Below are 21,318 nucleotides of genomic sequence, written 5' to 3' on the forward strand. Positions count from 1 at the left end.
GCGGGGCCAGCGCCTCATACGAGGGGGCGTGGCCCGGCTGCCGCGCGACGGGCCGAATGGCCGAACGCCAGAAGCGGGAGGTTGCTTAGCAGAGGCAGGCAGGCAGGCGCGCGCGCGGGGTTGTGCGCGCGCAGTCAACCGTCTTTTCGCGCTCGCGGTCGCTCCGGCTTCCCCCCCCCCACTCTTTCCCCCACCCCCCCGCAGGGGAGGGAGGAGTGAAAGGTCTCACCGGGGAAGGGTCGTCGCTGGAGGCCTCCCCCTCCCCAACTTCCAAATCGGGGGCAAGCGGAGGGCTTTGCCTGTCCCGCCTTTTGAGAGGCCCCTTTTTGAGGGGCGCCTCTTGTGGAAAGAAAGCATGGGGAGGAGGTGCTGGGGCCCCCCACGCTCGCATTTCGTAGCTGTGGGGTTTTATGAAGCGGGGTGGGGGAGAAGGTAGAGGAACTTTACCTTGGGGGGGGGGTTGTGTGTGTGTGGTTGTGAGAAGGAGTCCCGCCTGCCCAGAGGAGCTGCTCAAGAGGGTCAAGTTTCTCGGAGACCCCCTCAAACTTCTCCCGAAGTGGAAAAAAATCCCCCTTCGTTTTCCCATCCTAATTTTGAGGGGGGGGGGTGGATTTGGAAGATTGGATTGGTTTCGATATTCTTTTCAGCCGGGACTGGGGTGGACTTCCTCCCTGAGCCATTAAGAAAAAACTGTGTGAAAGGAAGGCTTTTTGAATGGGAAGGGAAGGTTACATGGATTCGTGTTTTTTTGGAAGAAGAAAATTCTGAGCCTTCCCTGTGCGAAGCAGCCAACCTTCCCTATTTCCCGTGAAGGCAAAAACAAAAGGGATTCTTTGGGGGAGAAACATTGAATGAAAAGGGTTTTTTTTCCCTCCTCCGATTTGAGGGACCCCCCTCCTACTTGGACGTGAAAAACGGAGAGGAGACAGACCTTCAGGACGCCTTCCAAAATGCTGCCTCTTCAGGCTTAGTCTGCAAAAAGAGAGAGAGAGAGACTTCTTTTGCAGCAGAGAAGTGATTTCAGGTGCTCTCTTCCATAGGGAGGAAATTCTATCCTATATGGCATCCGGGATATAAAAATATACTAGAGGCCTAACCTTTGGAATAAAAATCTGACATCGCGCTTAAGAAGGGGGGTTGACACCCTGCACATCTTCCAGATTGTTTCCTTGTTCCCTGGCTGCTGCTGCTGCTTTTAATGTCTTCCGAGATGTCAGAGCTTAGGAGGCGAGGAGGTGGTGGAGATCATGAAAGAGAAAGCATGGGGGACAAGGTAAGTCTGCATGAGCCTCTTTTCTACCTGTCTCCAGGTATGCAGCCGGAGAGAATGTGGGAGTTCTCCATTTCTCATCCGGCTTCATAGCTTTTCCTCCTTGACATGTAATGTGGCGTCCCCTTCATTTTGGAAAGAGGAGGGAACGGTGCATTCTCTTCACCATCCCCTCTTTCTGTCAATTACAGCGTCACTTTTCAAAATATGCTTCAGTAATGTATTTAGGGGTGGTGTTTGTTTCCATGTCTTCCCTCTTAGGAAGTCCCCCCCCCCCCCTGCTTCCGACCTTCTGCATGTGACGAATTTTACGGAAGTGAATGTAGGTTCATATCAGAGTCGCTATTTTTCATTTCCTTTGTTATCGCTCTACTATAAAATGGGAACTGGGTAAGCTTAAAAATGTGGCTGTTCTGCTTTTCTCACTTCTGCGGTAAGAGGCCATTTCCTCTCTACCTGCAGTCTGCGCGCTATGTAGGAGGCCGCTCATATATCACTCCTCCCCCGTTTTCAAGGTATTTGCTGACTTATAGGATGTAAACAGCGTATTAATTTATGGACTTTGTATAACCGAAAGAAGTAAAACATAGATACTGCATTTTACGCCCTTTATAAGTATGCACATATTCAGAACTCAGTTCAAAGTCTAACATGACTGGAAACAGCATTTTAAGAGCCTTAAGGTGATTTCCAAACACCTGAGAACCTTTTTGCATTGAATTTTGTGACTATGTGAGAGGATGGATTATAATCACCATGTAACACAATTTTTGTTCCTGGCTTCTAAGTGTTATATTTAAACAGCTTATTTTTAAAGCCTATGCAAAAACAGCTACATTCATCACAAACTTTCATTTTGTGACCACAGCCAAAAAGTTTCATATGTACAAATCAGGTAATTTTTTATCTTTTTAAGCAGTTAGAGAAGAACAATATATACTTGGATGGTGAAAACACAAAGACAGTCGAAACCACTCACAAGGGTTTAGAAATGAGTAGATTTTCTAGATTTGCGATTATTCTGCAAATCACTTTCTCAAAGAGGCCTCCAAGCATAGTCCTCTCATCCTTCCATTATACTGTCCTTGGTAATGAGGAATCAAAATCCAGTACATCTTGATGAAAGCATTCGCCTTACTCCTCTGAGTAAGCACCCATGTTCTCCTTGAATTTGTCAAGATAAGCATCAAGGATATGAATCTTGAAAGATATTCTGTATCCCATTTTGGCATAATTCTTTATGGGAGTCTGAACCACCTACTCATAGTTTTCAGCCTTGTGATTACCCAGAAAGCCATAAACCACTTCAACGAAATAATTCCAAGCTACTTTTGGTTCAGCTTCTTGGTGAATTCATCACACTCTATGATCTTCTTTATCTGTGGTCCAATGAAGATACCTGTTTTAACCTGTGGCTCTGACAGCTATGGAAAGAGATCTTGGCGGTAGTTGAAAGCTGCTGACTCCTTGTCTAGAGCAGTGACAAATTGTTTGATGAGGCCTAACTGTGCAGTTGTGGCATCAGCATCTTCTGAGGTTCTACCAGCAGCATTGTTGTTATGTTGTTTTCCTACAAAGAACTTGGTCTGCTGTGGCCAGTCCCTTTTGTGATAGTGTGCTTTAGTGTCCCAGCTTCCCAGAGGCAAAGAAACAAGAAAACTTCATGAAACTGCCTTGGAGGCCCATCAGGAACGACACCATTTTGAAGTTTCCAATGATATTCAAGCCATAATCATCATACTTCAAGGCATTCAGCAACATCTTGACACTGGTGTAGTTCTCCTTGAGATGCACAAAGTGAGATGCACATAGGGAGAGATGGGTACTTTTCTCCATTACGAAGCAACAAGGCTTTGAGGCTCCTGAATGAATATGGCGGCATTTACTTAGGTTGCAGGTGATTCCTATAGCCTCAAATAGACCAGCCACATTGTTGCAGAAACACAGACCAACTTGCCAACTGAAGAAGTTGGAAAAACAACTCTCATCTGTGTCTTGCACACTTTCATCCAACAAGTTCCATTCTTTGAGCCTAGATGTCAGAAACTCAACATGGGACTTGGTAAGAACAAGGTATCTGATCAGATCATTGAGTTGGGGAAGTACGGCTTTCTTTCCTCAGTTGCACCTGTGAAATTGTAATCTGCATTTGCAACATCTTTGCTATCTGACTTGCGTCTCACTACTGAAGATGGCTGATCCCTCTCCTGAGGGGTGGGAATGGGAGGCTCAGGGAAGTGCGGTACTGGGGTGATGGATGAAGGAATGTCTGCATACATGATAGGAGGCATGCTCTTGCCAGTTCGATGTTTGGAAGGATCCACTATGCAGAATTAGCAGTTACTTGAACGTCAGTTGGTTTCCACCAACTTCTTGGAATAGCAAACTTCATGCCGCTCTTTTCTCCCCTGTATCAGCCTGCAAACATAGAATTATATAAATTTAAAAAAGATATTTCACACATCTAATTTTGTGCAAGATATTGTTATAGGGCATAAAATATGTATTGTAGTCCATTTTCCTAAAAGAATGAACATGTTTACTTGCAACTCCTAAACTCCAATAATTCACTAAATTCCATCTAGTGAGGAGCAATTGTTCACATTATCTTCAAGTGTTTAGTTTTTTACATGTGAAATGAGGTGCCCAGGGCTAGTCTTGATCCCTGACAAGCATTCCAGAGTATGATCTGTAGGCCTTACACATCTTAATAGACACCTTTACAGAGTACTTTATCATTCTTGTCTTGATAAATTATCCACACATGTAGCAAATTGCATCTGCTGGGTGCAAACAACTTCTTGATGCCATCTAAATCAAATATTGCTATTTACTGTTCTCTTACTCAGCAATTAGACAAACTAAAATGTTGCTTTAAAGTACCTTTACTTTATATTTCTATGGATACTACTGGATAGTCCCAGAAAGTGCTTTAAAGTTAAAAGATTCCAGAAAGTTCTAGGAAAGGTAAAAGATTCCAGGAAGTTCTAGAAAAATCTGGTCACTTTTAGAAACCTTTCGACAATTCTCATCGTTCCAGAATATTCTGGAAGTCTACTCGGCATTGAATGTGAATTGAGAATGTTCACAAAAACAGATAAATTTCAAAATATTGTTCTGACCACAGAAGCAAAGTTTTTGTTGAACAGTAGCTATTTTCTATTTATTTTAGGCATAAGGAATCAGGAAAAAACTCTTTGTACCCAGGAACAAAAGCTAAATTGAAATTTGTTACGTAGTGATATTTGAATAGACATGTTTTTATAAAAGAGCATCATACACTTTCACAATTATATACAGTTCTGTTGCTTAAAAAGAAAAATAGCCCTAGCATCATATAAAATAGAGATCCTATGCTACTTTTAATATGAACTAGAATCTATAAATATACTATTTTAAGGTAATATGTAGACTCCTTATGCAGTACTGTTTCTTATCAACTAACTTAACTAAGCAACTGAACATAGTTAAGCCTTTGAATTGTTTCACCTTTGGTTGCAAGTAAAATGCAAACAGTTTGGATTCCTAAGAGCTATGTAACCTCTATACCCATTGAAATGACACTAGTATTATTTTATACATTATCACTAGAGAGTGGATAGCTTTGTTGCCATGCTACCACTATTGTCCCATAATTAATTCCAACATAAATTGTTTGGAATCTTTTTATTACATACTGCTTTAGTGGTCTATTGTCTAGGCATAGGTTATTTATATTAGATATATTTTAAATGGCTGCCTTTACAGAATTCTAACTCTGAAGTGCTAGTCTTCTATTCTTCCTGATGTGTTAAGTTTTATTGTACAGACTTATTTTTTAAATGGATGAGAAATCAGATTTCCCTTAGTTCAACTATTCTTCAGCTATTGCTAGTGTCATTGATCCCTCTTGTTTTAGGTCTCTTTTGTGGACATGTTTATCAAGTGGGATCCATTCTATGACTGCCTTAGTCCACCTGCCATCGGTTCTTCTTGCTATGCGATCAGCCCATTTCTACTTCAATTCTTTTACTCTCTTGATGATATTGTATATTTTTGTTTGTTTTCTAATCCATGCGCAGGTCTTTCTATCTTGTCTTGTAATGCCGAGCATGTATCTTTCCATGGCTCTTTGCACCACCCTTTAGCTTTTGTATCGATTGCGAGTGTCCCTATTTCACAGGCATATATTAGAGCAGGTCATACTGATTGAAAACTTTCGGAATGCATGATCTTTACAATTGCATTATATTATATTACAAAGCATGTAAAACTATAGGAAGGATTATATTGATGAATCCAGAGTTTTGCTATGTTTATTTTAAAATCTGTTCCATCAATTAACTTTCATAAAACACCCTGGTCTAGATAAATAAGATATATTTTATTTAATTTGTCCATCTACTGTGAATTAGGTAAGACCTATAGAGGCCTTTACATTTCTTCTTCCTGTCATGACACCTCTTAAAGGTTGCCTTGTATATTCCCCCAACCTTTATGAATGACCTTTTAGTTTGAATTGTGGTGCTGATTTGCAGAATGAAGATATTTGAGATGTTAGGATACTTCCTTTTGAGATTATATATGTAAGGACTTTCCATACTTGCAACTAACTGTGGTACCTTGGCAATGTCTTTTTTGTAATTTTCCTTTAGCTCTTCCTGAACCCAAGAGTCAAACAGGCTTAAACTTATACTAAAGTAATGTTTTCCTCCTTACACTGACAGTGACCAGTGACATTTGCAAACTATACATCTGATTCACTTTTCAATCCATTTAGTTGGTGACAAATTCAAGTGACTCTCACAACTGCGGTCTGTTGGATAAATCTTGGTAATTTGGGCCTGATTTGGTTATGTTCTCATTTCTTTTTGTCCTCTGTTAACTACTTTTTTGCCATTCTTTGTATTTTCAGTATAGAGCAGATAGAAAAAAAAAGGAGAGGTGAAAGTTTTTTTTTACTTCTGTAAAACCACTTTTGTTTAGTCAGGCCATTGGTCTATAATGCAAACTTATGCATAAGAATATAACCATCCTCTCCTGCCTTGTTTTGCACTCAGGTGTGGTTTCAGAGGGTGTACAGGCTTTGGACATTGTTAAAATTGTACTATATTGAAATGATAATAAAATAGTCCTGCTTGATCCTGGAACTAGAAGTCTTTTGTCCCTTGCATATAGATAGCATTATGATTGTGTTTATGTTATTTAGTTTCCTTGATAATCCCAGCCACCTTCTCAGTGCTTAACTTTTTTTTCCAAATAATTTTTTCCCATCTTACACACCATTTTAAGTATACATTCACATAATTGTTCTTCTTCTTTACATTTATCATTCTTGTACATTTATTATTTCATTTAATAAGTTATAATGTGCTTAACTTTTATTAGTTGAGAGAAAGGAGCTCAGAGATATCAAACTTCAGATGCCAAATTCCACCCCACTCCATTAATGTTGTGATTGGTAGATATTTTCCTCTGTCTGGGAATGTTCAAAAGAAGGAAGGACAGCAAAGTCAGAAAGGTAGATTAAAGGCTTTGTTAATGCTGCAGATGCATAATCAAGATAATACTATTAAGATGCAAGGGAGCAGGGAGATTTGAGAGAGATTAGGGATTGACAGTGGAGAAAGCATATAGGCATAGTATATTGCCATCTGAAGGGTAAGGGGATGACACTAACTCACCCCAGGTAGTCCTCGACTTATGATCACAATTGAGCCCAAAATTTCTTTTATGTTTATATTATCTTAGGCAACTTTAAAACAACGACTTATTAGTTGCATTCAGTTATGGGTATCACATATTAGGATTCCATGGTTTTCTGTTATTATAGTTTAATACTATTATTGCAAGTGGTACTCCAACTAATCAAGAAAATGAGTTACTCCCATAATGTCAATTAGCAAAAATGAAAGGATGCACAGGATCCTCCTTTACCGACTTCTGTGGTTACCTAAATATGTGTCCTTCAAGATGCTCACAACAATACCCCTTTTGCTGGAAAGTGATGCTGAAGGGTTCATTTTAATCTGTTTATTTAATGCAAGGAAACCATTAGTGCATCTAATCAAACATTTTTTTCAGTGATACATATCTAATGATTGTTCCTTGAGTGCTATGCAGCTGTAGGACAACATTTAAATTTTCTCATCTCCATTTATTCTGTGCTCTTAACTATTTTTGAATTGCTATTAATAGTACTAATTACATTACTGAATTACTAGACAACCACCTGTTAGGTCGTCCTTTTAGAGATATTTCTTTACCTCACCGATAAACAGAATAACTATGGGTGGGCAAAAAAAAAAACCCTAGTGGGAGCAGGATCAACTTCTGAATGTTGAATTCCTGCCAGCTTCTCCATTGATTTTGCTTGTAGAAAGCTGGCAGGGAGTGTCAGAAGTGATGATCATGTGCTTATGGCAATGCTACAGAGTCACAGCTTTGCAAAAACAAGTGATGTGAAGATCCTTGAAATTTCAATTACACAGAAGTAATGACTTCCAGATTTTGTACTCATTCTTTAAGTTAGGGGATTTGAAGTATGCCGATTCAAACATTTTAGCATGAAGATACACCATTTGGACTATTGGCATCCAGAAATAACTTTATTTATTTATTACACATGCTTTTATGTGACCCACTTGGAAGCAATTCCTGATTTGTAAAAGTTGAGATTATTTGTTGCTAAGAGATGGTATAATTCCTTACCACAGAATGTTACTGTAAGGCTTTTTAGAAAGACATTTGTTCTGAGAAGGAGCATTGGGAGAGTATGATTTGAGATGTAAACTTTAATCAGTACATCTATATACCTATAAAATTCTGTTTGATGTCTGTTTGATATTTTGTAATCAGTTAGAAACAGTGCATCATAAGCCAACTATTTCTGAATCAACATAGCTCAAGTGGGCTAATTTAGAGAATTTGTCAAAAATCTGGGACTCATGACTTCTGTGAAATTGAAATTTGGCAAAGTTGTGACTGCTTCTGTGCTTTGCGCCGCCACAATCAGTCACAGTCAGGTGATATTCATTTCCAACAATCCCTGCCAGCTTCCTACAAGGAAAGTCAATGGGGAAGTTGGCAGGAAGTTGGAAGTTGTTCCTGTTCCCACTGCTCTTTACTTGCCCATGATCACTCTGGTTTTATATTTAGGCAAGGAAATATCTCTAAAATGTTGACCCAACAGATTCTGGATTGACTAGACATTATAAGAGTGGAATTATGTAAATATTGCTATGTACCGTATGTGGTTTTTACATAGCAAACACTAAAGTGCAACAAATGATAATGCATTTTTCTTAGTGGAGTTTTTATAATACTTTGTTAAGAAAGCCTCTGTGCAATTAGAACCCATGGCTTATGAAGTATATAGATCTCAAAAGGACACATATAATTCAGTTCAGAATTATGCATTTTGCATAAGTACAACAGAATAATGAAATATTATCTTTATTTTCCTTTGACTTAAGGAAATCTTCTGGAACTTCAGGGTAACAATCTCAGTACTTAAAAAACCATTATTAGTTTATTGATAAACCATATGACTTATTCTTTGCATGCAAACATAGCTCAAGCTATTTTGAAGAAATTAATAAAGTTGATTTAATAAACATGCCAATTTATTTTCATAGTTTTTTTTGTTGATTGAAGCTGTACCTGAGATGTATATTCAGTTTTGAAATGTATCATAATTTTAAATTTGAAAATTTTGTTTTAATTATATTGCCGTTATGTTTTTCATTGCCCACAATCCATTGGGAATGATACATCTTACAAAAATCACTGAATGAATAAATAAATAAAAGAGAAATGGTTGTTGTTAGAACATTTGGACATGCTACAGTTGCAACCTAAAATTTACTTTTAAGAAATTCTTTTACTTGCTTTATTGAAAGAAGCATTTATGCATTTGGAAATAAGAACAGATGTGTGAAGCCTTAAAACATGCCTTGAGAATATTTTAAAGTTGTCCAACAAGATATTCATATTCATTTTATTTTTATTTTTACAGTATTAAAATAGCATGGGCTATTACTGCCTCAAATGTGTTATCTTACTGATTCCAACAGTAAATCTCAACTATATGTTAATGGAGTCAAGGATGGACTGTATATACAAAATCCCAGGTTCCAGAAAGCCTAATCATGTGACCAGTTAGGATTTTATAGTGAAACTGCTATAGTCAGCCTCCAAATGATTTAAAAAAAAAACCCAGCATTATATATCTTAGTTTAAATAGTTTGGAGATCTAACTGCATACTTTCTGGGTTTTTTTGAGTGAAGCAGCTATGTTAGTGTATACTTGCAGTTTTATTTGGTTATTTTAAGTAAAATTCTGGTATGTTTTTGTGCTTAAATTGCTAAATATTATGTTTTTATCCTGCACTTTATGTTTTAGGATATAGATGAAGATGAAAAATTTGGAGAACAGGACGTCAGAAATGATTCAGAAGTTCCTGAAGTTGTCCCGGCAACAGACAGCACTCCAGAAATTTTTAAAAGGGCTCTTTCTGGCTTATCTTCCAGGTATGAGGGATAAATGTAGCTGGTGTGATATTAACTTAAAATTAATATTTGTCACAGGCTATATGCAAAGAACTGTTTAGAAGGGTCTTCAGCAACCATTTGAATGGAAGTGGGCACGTTAACACAGTTCAGATCACTCGTTTATGTACAAATATTGAGTCAGTTAAACATTTCTAATACATCGTAGTTTTATTGTATACTTCACATATGTATCTTACTAACAGAACAAGCGCTTGAATCCTGCAGTCATTTCCTTAGAACGAAAATCATTGAGTACAAGTAGACCTATTTCTGATATGTTGTCAGCTCATGTGAAAGTCGAATTTATTTTTAAGAAATCCCTGTATTCAAAACTTTCATTGTTTGTAATGTTACTGATTAGCTAAACATTTTCTCTGATTATAAGAGCTTGTAAAACTAACTTGTATATTTGTTTTTTTTTTTTTTTCAGATGGAAGAACTGGTGGATTCGTGGAATTTTAACTTTAGCAATGATTTCAGGTTTCTCCCTCATTATATACATGGGATCATTTATGCTGATGCTGCTTGTAAGTTTTATATCTCAACATTTCATTTACTTCTAGGTGGAACTATAAACGTCACAATCCAAGGATTAATTGTAACAACAATGAATGAAGATGTTCATGCACACAGAGATGCCTTGCAATGTTACAATAAATGGGCAATTTTCAGAATTCCTATGGTTTTATTAGAATGATATGCTTCTCTAGTTATATCAGCAGAATGACAATTCAATTTCATTTAGTTAAGACAAATTGATTGTACAAATTCTAGAAATGACAGCATACGAATATTTTATAATTGCTCATGCCTCTAGAAAATCTGGTGTTCTGTAACCCCTTTCCATTATTTCAGGTCTTAAGCATTCAAGTCAAGTGCTTTCATGAAATCATCACTATAGGTTATAGAGTATATCGATCTTACGACCTACCGTGGTTTAGAACATTAAGCTGGTAGGTAACAACTGGATTTTTAAAAATTTTAGCTCTGATTTCCAAATTTCTTTTTTATCATGGTTGCTTCCTAAGAAAAATATCAACCTAGGATTTATGATTCTGATTCCAGCCGCTGGCTTTGTATGTTGCTTCCATTCTGAATGCATTTAAACTGAACTCTTGAGACCCCCACAACAGTGGGATCAACTTAACTTAATTGAATTAATAAGGTCCAAATTATAAATATTTATCAAATAACACTAATTTAAATAATTGTATTCTTCTTATGGCAAAATATGTCTATTTTAGACAACCCTCCATCAATTCTATGATTTATTTTAAAGTATCAGAATATTGGTATTCTTTTGGATTAAACTGAGTGAACGTTTTGATTCTATCCTTTTAAATTATATGTAATACTAAGAAAGTAAAATAAAATATAATAAACTTTGTAGCTCATATCTTGATCTATAATGTATTTTGTAGGTACTTCTTGTTATGCGTGAACTATTTCTTTTATGGTGAGACAGTAGCAGATTACTTTGCTACTTTTGTTCAGAGACGAGAACAACTTCAATTCCTAATTCGCTACCACCGATTTATATCTTTTACACTTTATCTGGCAGGTAAGAATAAATCTTGTCAGTAATCAGTGTATTTCACGTGCTTTAATGTAACTTGTTGAACCTTCTACCTCTGGTATTCTTCAAAATATGAAATGTTATCCTTTTATATGGCCTTAATGAATTTATTAGGAGAATGGAGAACATTCGTAGCAACGTGTTACAAAGTGAGTTGACATAAGCAATGGCAGTGGCACTGGAGGTTTTCCGAAGACATTTCTGCATGTATGTGCACATAAAATGTTTTGCTGGCAGAAAATTCGAAAGCGCTTTTGCAACTGCTTTCACAAGGGTTTCTGGAGAATGTCTCAGTCTTTAAGGAGATTCTCTTTGTTTGCACCAACATGCTTTGTGAAACACACTTTGAATACTTTGCATAGCTCCATATAGCCTTTGAAGGTTAAAAAGAAAGGAATATAAAATACATATCCAAGAGTTGCAATGAATATTGTAGACGTATCAAATCATTTTGATACTCTTTCTGTCTTCTGTTCTTAATGAAACTGTAGATTAGTTCTGATATTGGAGTATGGATCAGAAAAGACATGGCAATCTTTGTATAATCCCGAGAGCATGTATTTAGCAATAGCATTGTAATAATAATAGAAGTAATAGTTTTTCTTTGTTATATATTTTATATGGTTTTTGAAGAATAAAACTCCTAGAGGAATATGTCAGGAAAACTGTTGTCAGTTTACTCTCCGTTTAATTTCAAGCTGTGTTTAGGTAGCAAGAGCGTTAACATTTTCAAGGAAGAAGAAATTCTCTGGATCACATAACAGGCAGAGTTATGTTGCATGTTCTCAAAAATTGCATTCTTGCCTTGTAATTGTAATGTGTATTAGTGCTGCAGAGATTCTAGGGCATTTTGGGTAGTAGATTATATATGATAGAAGCTGTCCTTTAATGTGCTTTTCAAACTTGCATGGAGTACAGATCATCAAGGCGTATGTTAATTTGCAAACTTTATTAACAGATAAGGAAGAATACATGCTACCTAGAATATGCATTTTTAATAACAGCCAAAATTATAGTTTCAAAAGGTGGTTTACAGAAATTCATTAATTAATTGTAAAGTGAATATCTGAAGGGGAAAATAACTTGGATGGTGGCAAGTATATATCATGATAGAAATGACACAAGTACATATGTCCTGTGTGTCATGATGGAAATAATATAGAATTGAATGTATTTATTCAAAATATTTGTAGATTGCAGTGGGACTCTTATAAATACAAATGAGCTAATAATCAGCAGTCTTTTGCTGTAAGCTTAATTATTTAGCATAATGATAACAATTGAGCCAAGGTGGTGCAGTGGTTAAATGCAGCACTGCAGGCTACTTCAGGCTGACTGCAGTTCAGCTGTTCAGCTGTTCAAATCCCACCAGGCTCAAGGTTGACTCAGCCTTCCATCCTTCCGAGGTGGGTAAAATGAGGACCCAGATTGTTGTTGGGGGCAATATGCTGACTCTGTAAACCGCTTAGAGAGGGCTGAAAGCCCTATGAAGCGGTATATAAGTCTAACAATTGCTATAAAAAAATTGTAAAACATACATCTGTCTTCTTTATTTGTACAGGGTTTTGTATGTTTGTATTGAGTTTGGTGAAGAGACATTATCGCTTACAGTTTTATATGGTATGTATCAATCTTTGGGTATCTCAGTTGCTGTTTAAATGTATTTTGGTTTTGGAATAGAAATGTTCATAAAGTAAATTCTAAAGACTCATGGACACAGCTCAAAATTATTTACATCATGTTAATTTGACTTAGTAGTGAATAAGATCTGGGTCAAATCTAACAAAAATTGGTAGAATACAAATCAAAACTAAACCTTTTATGTTTGTTAATTGATCAGGCATTAGAGAGATTATAGTGAGATTCTAACTTCATTATACAAGTATTACGAGGAGGAAACACATTGATTGAATCTCTCTCTCTCTATATGTGTGTATATGTATATATATGTGTGTATATATATATATGTGTGTGTGTGTGTGTGTGTGTGTGTGTGTGTGTGTGTGTGTATTCCAGCATAACTCTGGAACGCCTCGAGCAATTTCAACCAAACCTGGTACACAGATGACTTACTCTCTGCAAACAAATAGTGTTGGGATAAGACACCCCTAACACCCCTTGGGCTGTGTGTTCTGTTAAGATACAGCCTGTTATGCCTTCAAGTGGCTTCTACTGTATTGCCATAAAATTGCTTCTACTATACAGGACAGTGGAGTTGCCATAGTAACTCACAGTACTCCGCAAGGGGGCTCCCTCTCGTAAGAGGGAAAATCCAACATTAGATTATGTTTGGTCCAGATATTTTCCCCCTATAAATAAATACCCGGGTAACACCAAGTTATCAGCTAGTTTATCAATAAGAAAGGACTTTTTATCTAGTTCTATGGAGATCACATTTTAAGAATTAATAATTTGTAGAACCTATGCTCAATTTTTCAGTTACATAGCATGATTTCATTAACATTTTAATGTTCAAATTCTAAATTATGTATACATCTAGACTGATGATTATGATTTTCCTTATATACCATTCATGTTAACTTAATTTCTGCATTTTTAATTACCAATTGGAAGATATAAATATTGTTATAGATGTCTGTTCTCATAAGTTTTGTAAAGCTTTTTGCTTTTGTAACTAATTGTTGTGTTATTACCCTATTACCAGTTCGCATGGACTCATGTCACTTTGCTGATAACTGTAACCCAGTCTCATCTTGTCATCCAGAATCTGTTTGAAGGCATGATCTGGTAAGGGAACAATAATTCTTGCAAATTTGGATATACATCTATATCTATATTCTAAGGAATGTTACTGTTTTTCAATGGTTTTTTAAAATGATTTCGAAGTGAGACCTTTCTGATGTGTATCAGAATATTGCTATAAAGTTTCACAGTTAAATCCTTTATCCTCTGACTGACAAGAATTGGTCATGATAATCAAACTTTCAGCTGGTGTGTGTAGGTCTGAGTTAGAAGATTATTTTTGTCTTGTGGGAGAGCAAAGAGAGGTGAACAGGTGCCAGGATAAAGTGTATCATCTGTCTTCAAAACAAAGTTGGGCATGAATTCCAATAACCAGGGAATACTTGAAAGGAAAAGTAGAGTCCAGCAGCCATTCCATGTCCACCAAAGACACAAAGAGCCTATAGCCAGCCAGCCAACAGCTAGTAACAAACTTTCCTTTCGCCACTTTGCCAATTGAAGGATAACGAAAGCCTTTGCGTTGGCAGCACTTCAGAGCAACAGACAGCAGTGTTGAACCGAGAGTAGCAGGATGCCAGCTACCAACAAAAGCCAACTAACTCCAAGGTGGCTAAAAGGTGGCTAAAGAGATACTGTTAAGAGGATAACACCTCCCCCCCCCCCTACAAATGGGATTCTTTAGGATTGAGGAATATAATATATGTGGGAATATGTGCAGAGATAAATAGTATAGATTTCATGCTAAGAATTAAATGGCACAATTGAGAATTTCATTACTAAGCAAGGCGACTGTTAAGTGAGTCACGTCCAATTTTACCACCTTTTGATCATGATTGTTAAGTGAATCATTTCAGTTGTTAGGTGCATCATCATGCAGTCAGTAAGTGAACCCAACTTCTTCCATCGATTTTGCTTGTCAGAGGCCATTTGGGAAGCTTGTAAATGGCAATCACATGAACTAGGGGTGCTGTAACTGTCATAAATACATGCCCAAATTTTGATCACATGACCACAAAGATGCTGTAACTCTCATAAGTGCAAGGACCAGTCATAAGTTCTCTCTTTTCAGCACTGTTGTAACTTTAAATGGTTACTCTAAATAGAGTCACTAAACAAACGGCTGTAAGTCAAGGGGCCAACTGAACCATAACATTACTGAGCATGACTGTGTAAACTTACTGTATAACATAACAAGGAAGATACATTCTTTGCTGGTCTGCACCCTTTTCTAAAAAAAGTCCTCCCACCAACATAGTAGCAGCGCTTGCTTTCAGTTTAACAATACTTGCAGTACAATCTCTGTTTGTTGAGAACTCATGGATGAATATATGTAGCTTAGCAACCAGGTATTATTGAAAAGCACTCTCCCTAATTCACGTGGCTTTACAGGTAGTCCTCGTCTACAGGTAATCCAGATCATTTAGTGATCAATTGAAGTTACAACAACACTGGAAAAAGTAACTTATGACCATTTTCCATATTTAGGACCATTGCAGCATCCCCATGGTCATGTGATTTACATTCAGATATTTGACAACTGCTTCATATTTAGGACGGTTGCAGTGTCCTGCCCTCATGTGATCACATTTACAATCTTCCAACAAGCCAATGTCAATGGGGAAGCCAGATTCAATTAACAACCATGTTTCTAACTTGACAACTGCAGTGATTCACTTAACTAAGTGTGGCAAGAAAAGTCACAAAATGGGACGAAGCTCACTTAACAAATTTCTCACTTAACAATATAAATTTTGGGCTCAATTGTGGTCATAAATCAAGGACTCCTTGTAGTTTAACTGGTTTGGGTTACCATTATTCCAGAGCAACATTCCTGCCTCCTTTTTCTTTATTAGCAGCTGCTCTGAAGTTGAGATTCCCTTTGGCAAAAAACTAATGACAGACTCTTGAGCTGCATTCAGTTCTTAGTGACTTAGTAGACGCCAGTATTGTTGAAGTATAAATTACAAACTAAGGCATTATGGTCATAATACAGTCTGTTTTTGAATTTAAATCGTTTAACTTTTTTTGCCTACTTGCTGTTCAGGTTTCTTGTTCCAATCTCAAGTGTCATTTGCAATGATATTGCTGCTTATATATGTGGATTCTTCTTTGGCAGAACACCATTAATTAAGGTAAAAATACATAGTTTGAAATATGCACATTGATTACAAGGTAGTTCAGAGAAAATATTTAAACCCTGCCAGTAATTTCTCACACCGCTTGATATCTGAGTGACATTGCCTCATCCAACCTTAATAGAAACCACCTCTGGTTTTGAGAAATACTTTATGATTTGAGAGGCATCCCTTATAAAGCTTTTTTAGACATCCGTCAGAATTGCAAAGAGACATAAAGGGTGTTTTTCTGATAATGAAAGTGCAAAATAAAATACATAGTTTGTGCTTGTATTTCTAACAGATTATAATCTTAGTTTAACTAATATATAGTACATATTATCTGGCTAACACTATCTTCGGATTGTTATAATTCTACTGGATTTTAAATTGTTTGATTTATTCTATCCCTAGTTATTGTCTATGCCTGATTGTTTTATATTACATTGTCTGAAAGTAGAAATAGAATTGTTGCAGTGAGATTATGATTGTGTATAATAATACTAATTTTTGTAGTTGAGATGTATATTATAAAAAATATAAGCATCCTTATTTCTTACTGATAATACCACCATTCCACCTCCAAAATATGATTACTAGAAAACTAAATCCTAGATATGTCATTACTCAAATCATACAGTACAGTGGTGCTTAACAGTTTGTGTACCCTTTTGAATTTGCAGAATTTTGACATAAATACAACCTAAAACGATTTATTCTCCACATAAGTCCTAAAACTAGATAAATTAAGCAAACAAATGAAAAACATTATACTTCTATTTTATCACTTAGGAAAATGATCCATAACTATCTTTGCTTTCAGTAATTGTGTGCCGACTTGGGCAGCAGTAACTTCAACTGAACATTTCCATTAACTGTTGGTCAGTCCTGCATATCAGTTTTGAGAAATCTTAGCCATTCCTCCTTACAGAACAGTTTCAGTTCAGTTAGCTTCCTCATGTGAACTGCCTGCTTCAGGTACTCGGATCTCTTGAGATTAAGGTTAGGACTTTGACTTGGCCAGTCCAGAACATTAACTTTCTTCTGCTTTAACTATATGTATGGCCTTTGTGTTTTGGGTCATAGTCTTACTGCATGACCCACTTTCTCTCAAGCTTCAGTTCATGAAAAGATACCCTGGCATTCTCCTGTAAAATTTGCTGATAAAATTCAGAATTAAAATTTCCAACAATGATGGCAAGCCATCCTAGCCTAGAGGCAGCAAAGCAGGCCCGAAATATGCCACCACCATATTCCCCAGATGGCATAAGGTTCTTACACTGGAATACAGTGTTTGCCTTTCGATAAACATAATGCTTTTCACTCAAGACATTTCTGTTTTGGTCTCATCTGTTCAAAGGACATTCTTCCAAGAGCCTTCTGGCTTACCCATGTGATCATTCACAGTAATGGCCAGCAATGGTGTTTTGGAAGTGTAGTGCTTTTCTTTTTGCCTCCTGCACACTGTTGTTCATCAGTGTTTCACGGATAGTGGTCCCTTAAGAACCAACATTTGCCAATGTAAGAGAGGTCTTTAATTCCTTAGATGTTCTCCTGGGGTTCTTTGAGACCTCCCGGATTATTACATGCCTTGTTTTTGGGGTGATCTTGGTGGGTCAAACACTCCTGAGGAGGATAATCATAGTGTTGGGTTGCCTCCATTGCCCACATACTGCCTGACAGAAGACAGGTGGAATCCAAACTCTTTGGATAGAGTTTTGTAAACTTTTCTTGCTGGTGAACATCACCAGCTGTTTTTCAGAGATCCTCAGAAATCTTCTTTGTTTTTAATCCACAATACACTCCCACATACCTGTGTTGTAACAATCCTATATTGATAGAGAATACTTATAATTCTGTTCTTTAAATAAAGCAGGACCACCCACATTCACACCTGCTTATTATCCCATTGATTGAAACACCTGACTGATTTCCCCTTCAAATTAATTGAAAATTCTAGAAATTCAATACTTTTGCCACATACTATTACATAGCTTGGGATCATTTTTCTCAAATGAATAAATGCAGTATAATGTTTTTTAATCATTTAATTGTATTCTCATCTTGTTTTAGAACTTGTGTGGAAAAGAGGTCAGATTTCAGATTGTATTTATGCAGAAATATTGAACATTCAAAAGTGTTCGCAAACTTTAAGCACCACTGTGTATAGTCTTATTTAGCATGTTATATGCACCTGTTAGATCATGTTAGCAACTACATTTGCTAATACGATATATTTATCTCACCCATCTTCTTAAAGTTTTTTTTAAAAACGTGGATATATAAAACCTAAGAATTCCAATTTGTTTTATAGACATTATATACTATTTTATTTATTAATTAAATTTCTGTGCCACCTATCTCACTGTCAAGTGACTCTGGGCAAGTTAGAACATCATAAAAAGAGGAAGATAAAATATGAAAACATTAAGACATCAAACAATAAATGTTATTTAAAAAATGGATAAACTAGGGGCCAATGGACAAACAGAATTGAGGTGAGAAAGATAAGATAGGAGATGACCAGGCTAAGCATGAGGGGGGGATCAAATGTGTCATCAGTCTCGAGTCTCCTCATGCCCACTAGAGGTCCATGTCTCTATGTCCAGCCCACCTTGAATTCCGTTCACTCTTTATCTACCACCAATTGCTTTGACGTTTAATAGTTCAGATTTCTTATAGAGAGCTTACAATACAATGAATCTATATATTTTTAAAAACTGCCTGGACTCCTGATTTACTGCACTTGACAGATTATTCCACCTTTCATGGAATAAGTGACCTTTTGATGTAACTCTGTCTGAATTTTCATGTTGTTTGGAAGGAACTTAGACAAAAGTAAATGAGTCAACATAGCAATGTTTCCCAGAAGAGGAAAGAGTCTTGTGCCACTTGCTGCTTTTTAATTTTTAATTTTCTCTTTTTGATTAGCTCTCTCCCAAAAAAACCTGGGAAGGCTTCATTGGTGGCTTCTTTATCACAGTTATATTTGGATTTATTGTAAGTTGATGCAGTGTTTTCTTTACTAATGTTGTATTATTTGATGCTGGTACTGAAATTGGCATAAAGGACTAGAATTGCTGGTAATCTGTAGCATTAAACTAATTTAAAACTTAATGCTCTACTCTGATTGAAGTTTATGCGTGGCAGATATTACAATGGTTGGTTATTAATATGCTATGTATATTAGCAACCATCTGTAATCACCATAATAAAAATCATTGTGGAAACTGAGAAGTAACTCACATCTAGCTGAGCAGTATGTATTTATAGATATTTTTGAAGATGGCTCTCAGATGAGTATTGTGAATATAAATAAGATGTATTATGAGCTGCAGTGGTGCAGTGGTTAGAGTGCAGTACTGCAGGCTGTTTCTGCTGACTGCTGGCAATTTGGCAGTTCAAATCTCACCAGGCTCAAGGTTGACTCAGCCTTCCATCATTCCCAGGTGGGTAAAAGGAGGATCCAGATTATTGGGGGCAATAAGATGACTCTGTAAACCGCTTAGAGAGGGCTGTAAAGTTCTGTGAAGCGGTATATAAGCCTAAGTGCTATTGCTATGATAAAGTGCTATCTAATGTAACTATTAAAAGTTTCATTAAGATAAAACTCAACACTGCAGGGACATTTAAAAAAAAGCAGGCTGCAATATAATAAAAGGCATTGAAATATTCTTTAAAATGTAAAGACCTTGTGTAATTCAAAGCAGTTTCATAGCCAGTAGATCACTGCTGAAGCAACTTTAACTTTTTGCCAGTGACCCTAATTATTTTTAGTGATTGGCATCATCCAAAAGTTTATCTTAGGCGCATGGTTTATTACTTATTATTACTTATACCCTGATCTGCCATGATAGTGTTTTTCAGTAGTAACATAATTCAGTACAATTTATAGATGGATGATATTCATAGTCAGATCTTTAATATTGTTCTTGATATTACCAAATGGAGTTCTGCAGCTATAAATAGGGATATAGAAGAACAGCTGGTTTTGAATAATAAACTGAATCCATCAGGTGTTCTTGCTGTTCCTGGGTGACTCATGGAATAAGATTTATGTTGTCCTAATTGGTACAAAGGACAATGGGAGAAAGCGGGTGATTTCCCTTGGTTTCAAGATAGACATTCAACCTGATATGAATCCTAAAAGGAGAGTTACTTTTAATAATTACGTTTTGACTTAGAAGGAGACAAGGCCTCTCCTTAGTCTATACCCGGGATAGCGAACCTATGGCACACGTGCCACAGGGGGCACTTGGAGCCATTTTTGTCAGGGCACGCAAGGCATTGCCTGTCAGCTGGCCAGTGTGCATGTACATGCTGGCCAGCTGACTTTAGCCTTTTTTTGAAGCCATTTTTCGCCCTCCCCAGGCTCCAGAGGCTTTATAGGACCTGGGGAGGTCAAAAACAGCCTCCCCTCCCCCAAGGCCCTCCGGAGGCTTCAGGAGCTTCCCTAAAGCTTCCGGAGCGCAAAAAACCAACGGGCAAACTGGAAATTCAGGAATGGACTTCTGGTTTGCTTATAGGGTCATTTTTTGTCTTCTGGAGCCTTCAGGGAAGCTTCCAGAACACCCCTGAAGGCTCTGAAGGGCTTAAACCGGCCCTACGAGCAAACCAGAAGTCTGTTCCCGAACTTCCGGTTTGCCAGTAGGCTGGTTTTTTGCGCTCCGGAGGTTTCAGGAAAACTCCTGAAGCCTCTGAAGAGCCTCCAGGGGGGGCAGGGGAGGCTGTTTTTGCCCCCCCCCCCATGCTCCTATAAAGCCTCTGGAGCTTGGGGAGGGCGAAAAAAGCATGCAAAAAATGGGGGGGGTTGTTTGTGCCTGTCATGCGTGCATGCATGCTGGGGGTTGCGCATTGCATTATGGGTGTGGCATGACCGCGCACGACCCCCCCTGCGCTCCCCCCCCCCCCGTTTTTAGCACACGAGCCAAAAAAGGTTCGACATTGCTGGTCTATACACTAGCATTGCAAATGTGTGAGCATTGTTTAATTTTGGTAATAGTTTGGTAATAACAGTTCAGTAATAGTTTGGTAATAATGAAAAAATATCAAGGGTAGCTAGTTTAGCCAGCCAGCTTGCCTAGCCAGGTTGTGTCCCTTCCTCCCAAGCTTTCTTTCCAGCC

The 21,318-nt window shown here is 37.3% G+C and overlaps 1 protein-coding gene across 1 annotated transcript in view; it reads left to right on the top strand.

Annotated features, from left to right (window-relative positions):
• Nucleotides 1–67: 67 nt before the first annotated feature.
• CDS1 (CDP-diacylglycerol synthase 1) overlaps nt 68–21,318 on the top strand; it is a 30,551-nt gene continuing 9,300 nt past the window's right edge. Inside the window, exons 1-9 of the mRNA XM_032224222.1 lie at nt 68–1,273; nt 9,654–9,781; nt 10,233–10,329; nt 10,658–10,755; nt 11,224–11,363; nt 12,940–12,998; nt 14,044–14,126; nt 16,126–16,213; nt 19,127–19,195. Coding sequence (XP_032080113.1) covers nt 1,199–1,273; nt 9,654–9,781; nt 10,233–10,329; nt 10,658–10,755; nt 11,224–11,363; nt 12,940–12,998; nt 14,044–14,126; nt 16,126–16,213; nt 19,127–19,195 — 837 coding nt within the window. The 5' untranslated portion in view covers nt 68–1,198. The remainder of the gene's footprint in view (nt 1,274–9,653; nt 9,782–10,232; nt 10,330–10,657; nt 10,756–11,223; nt 11,364–12,939; nt 12,999–14,043; nt 14,127–16,125; nt 16,214–19,126; nt 19,196–21,318) is intronic.

Source organism: Thamnophis elegans, chromosome 9, assembly GCF_009769535.1.
Source record: "Thamnophis elegans isolate rThaEle1 chromosome 9, rThaEle1.pri, whole genome shotgun sequence".
NCBI lineage: Eukaryota > Metazoa > Chordata > Lepidosauria > Squamata > Colubridae > Thamnophis > Thamnophis elegans.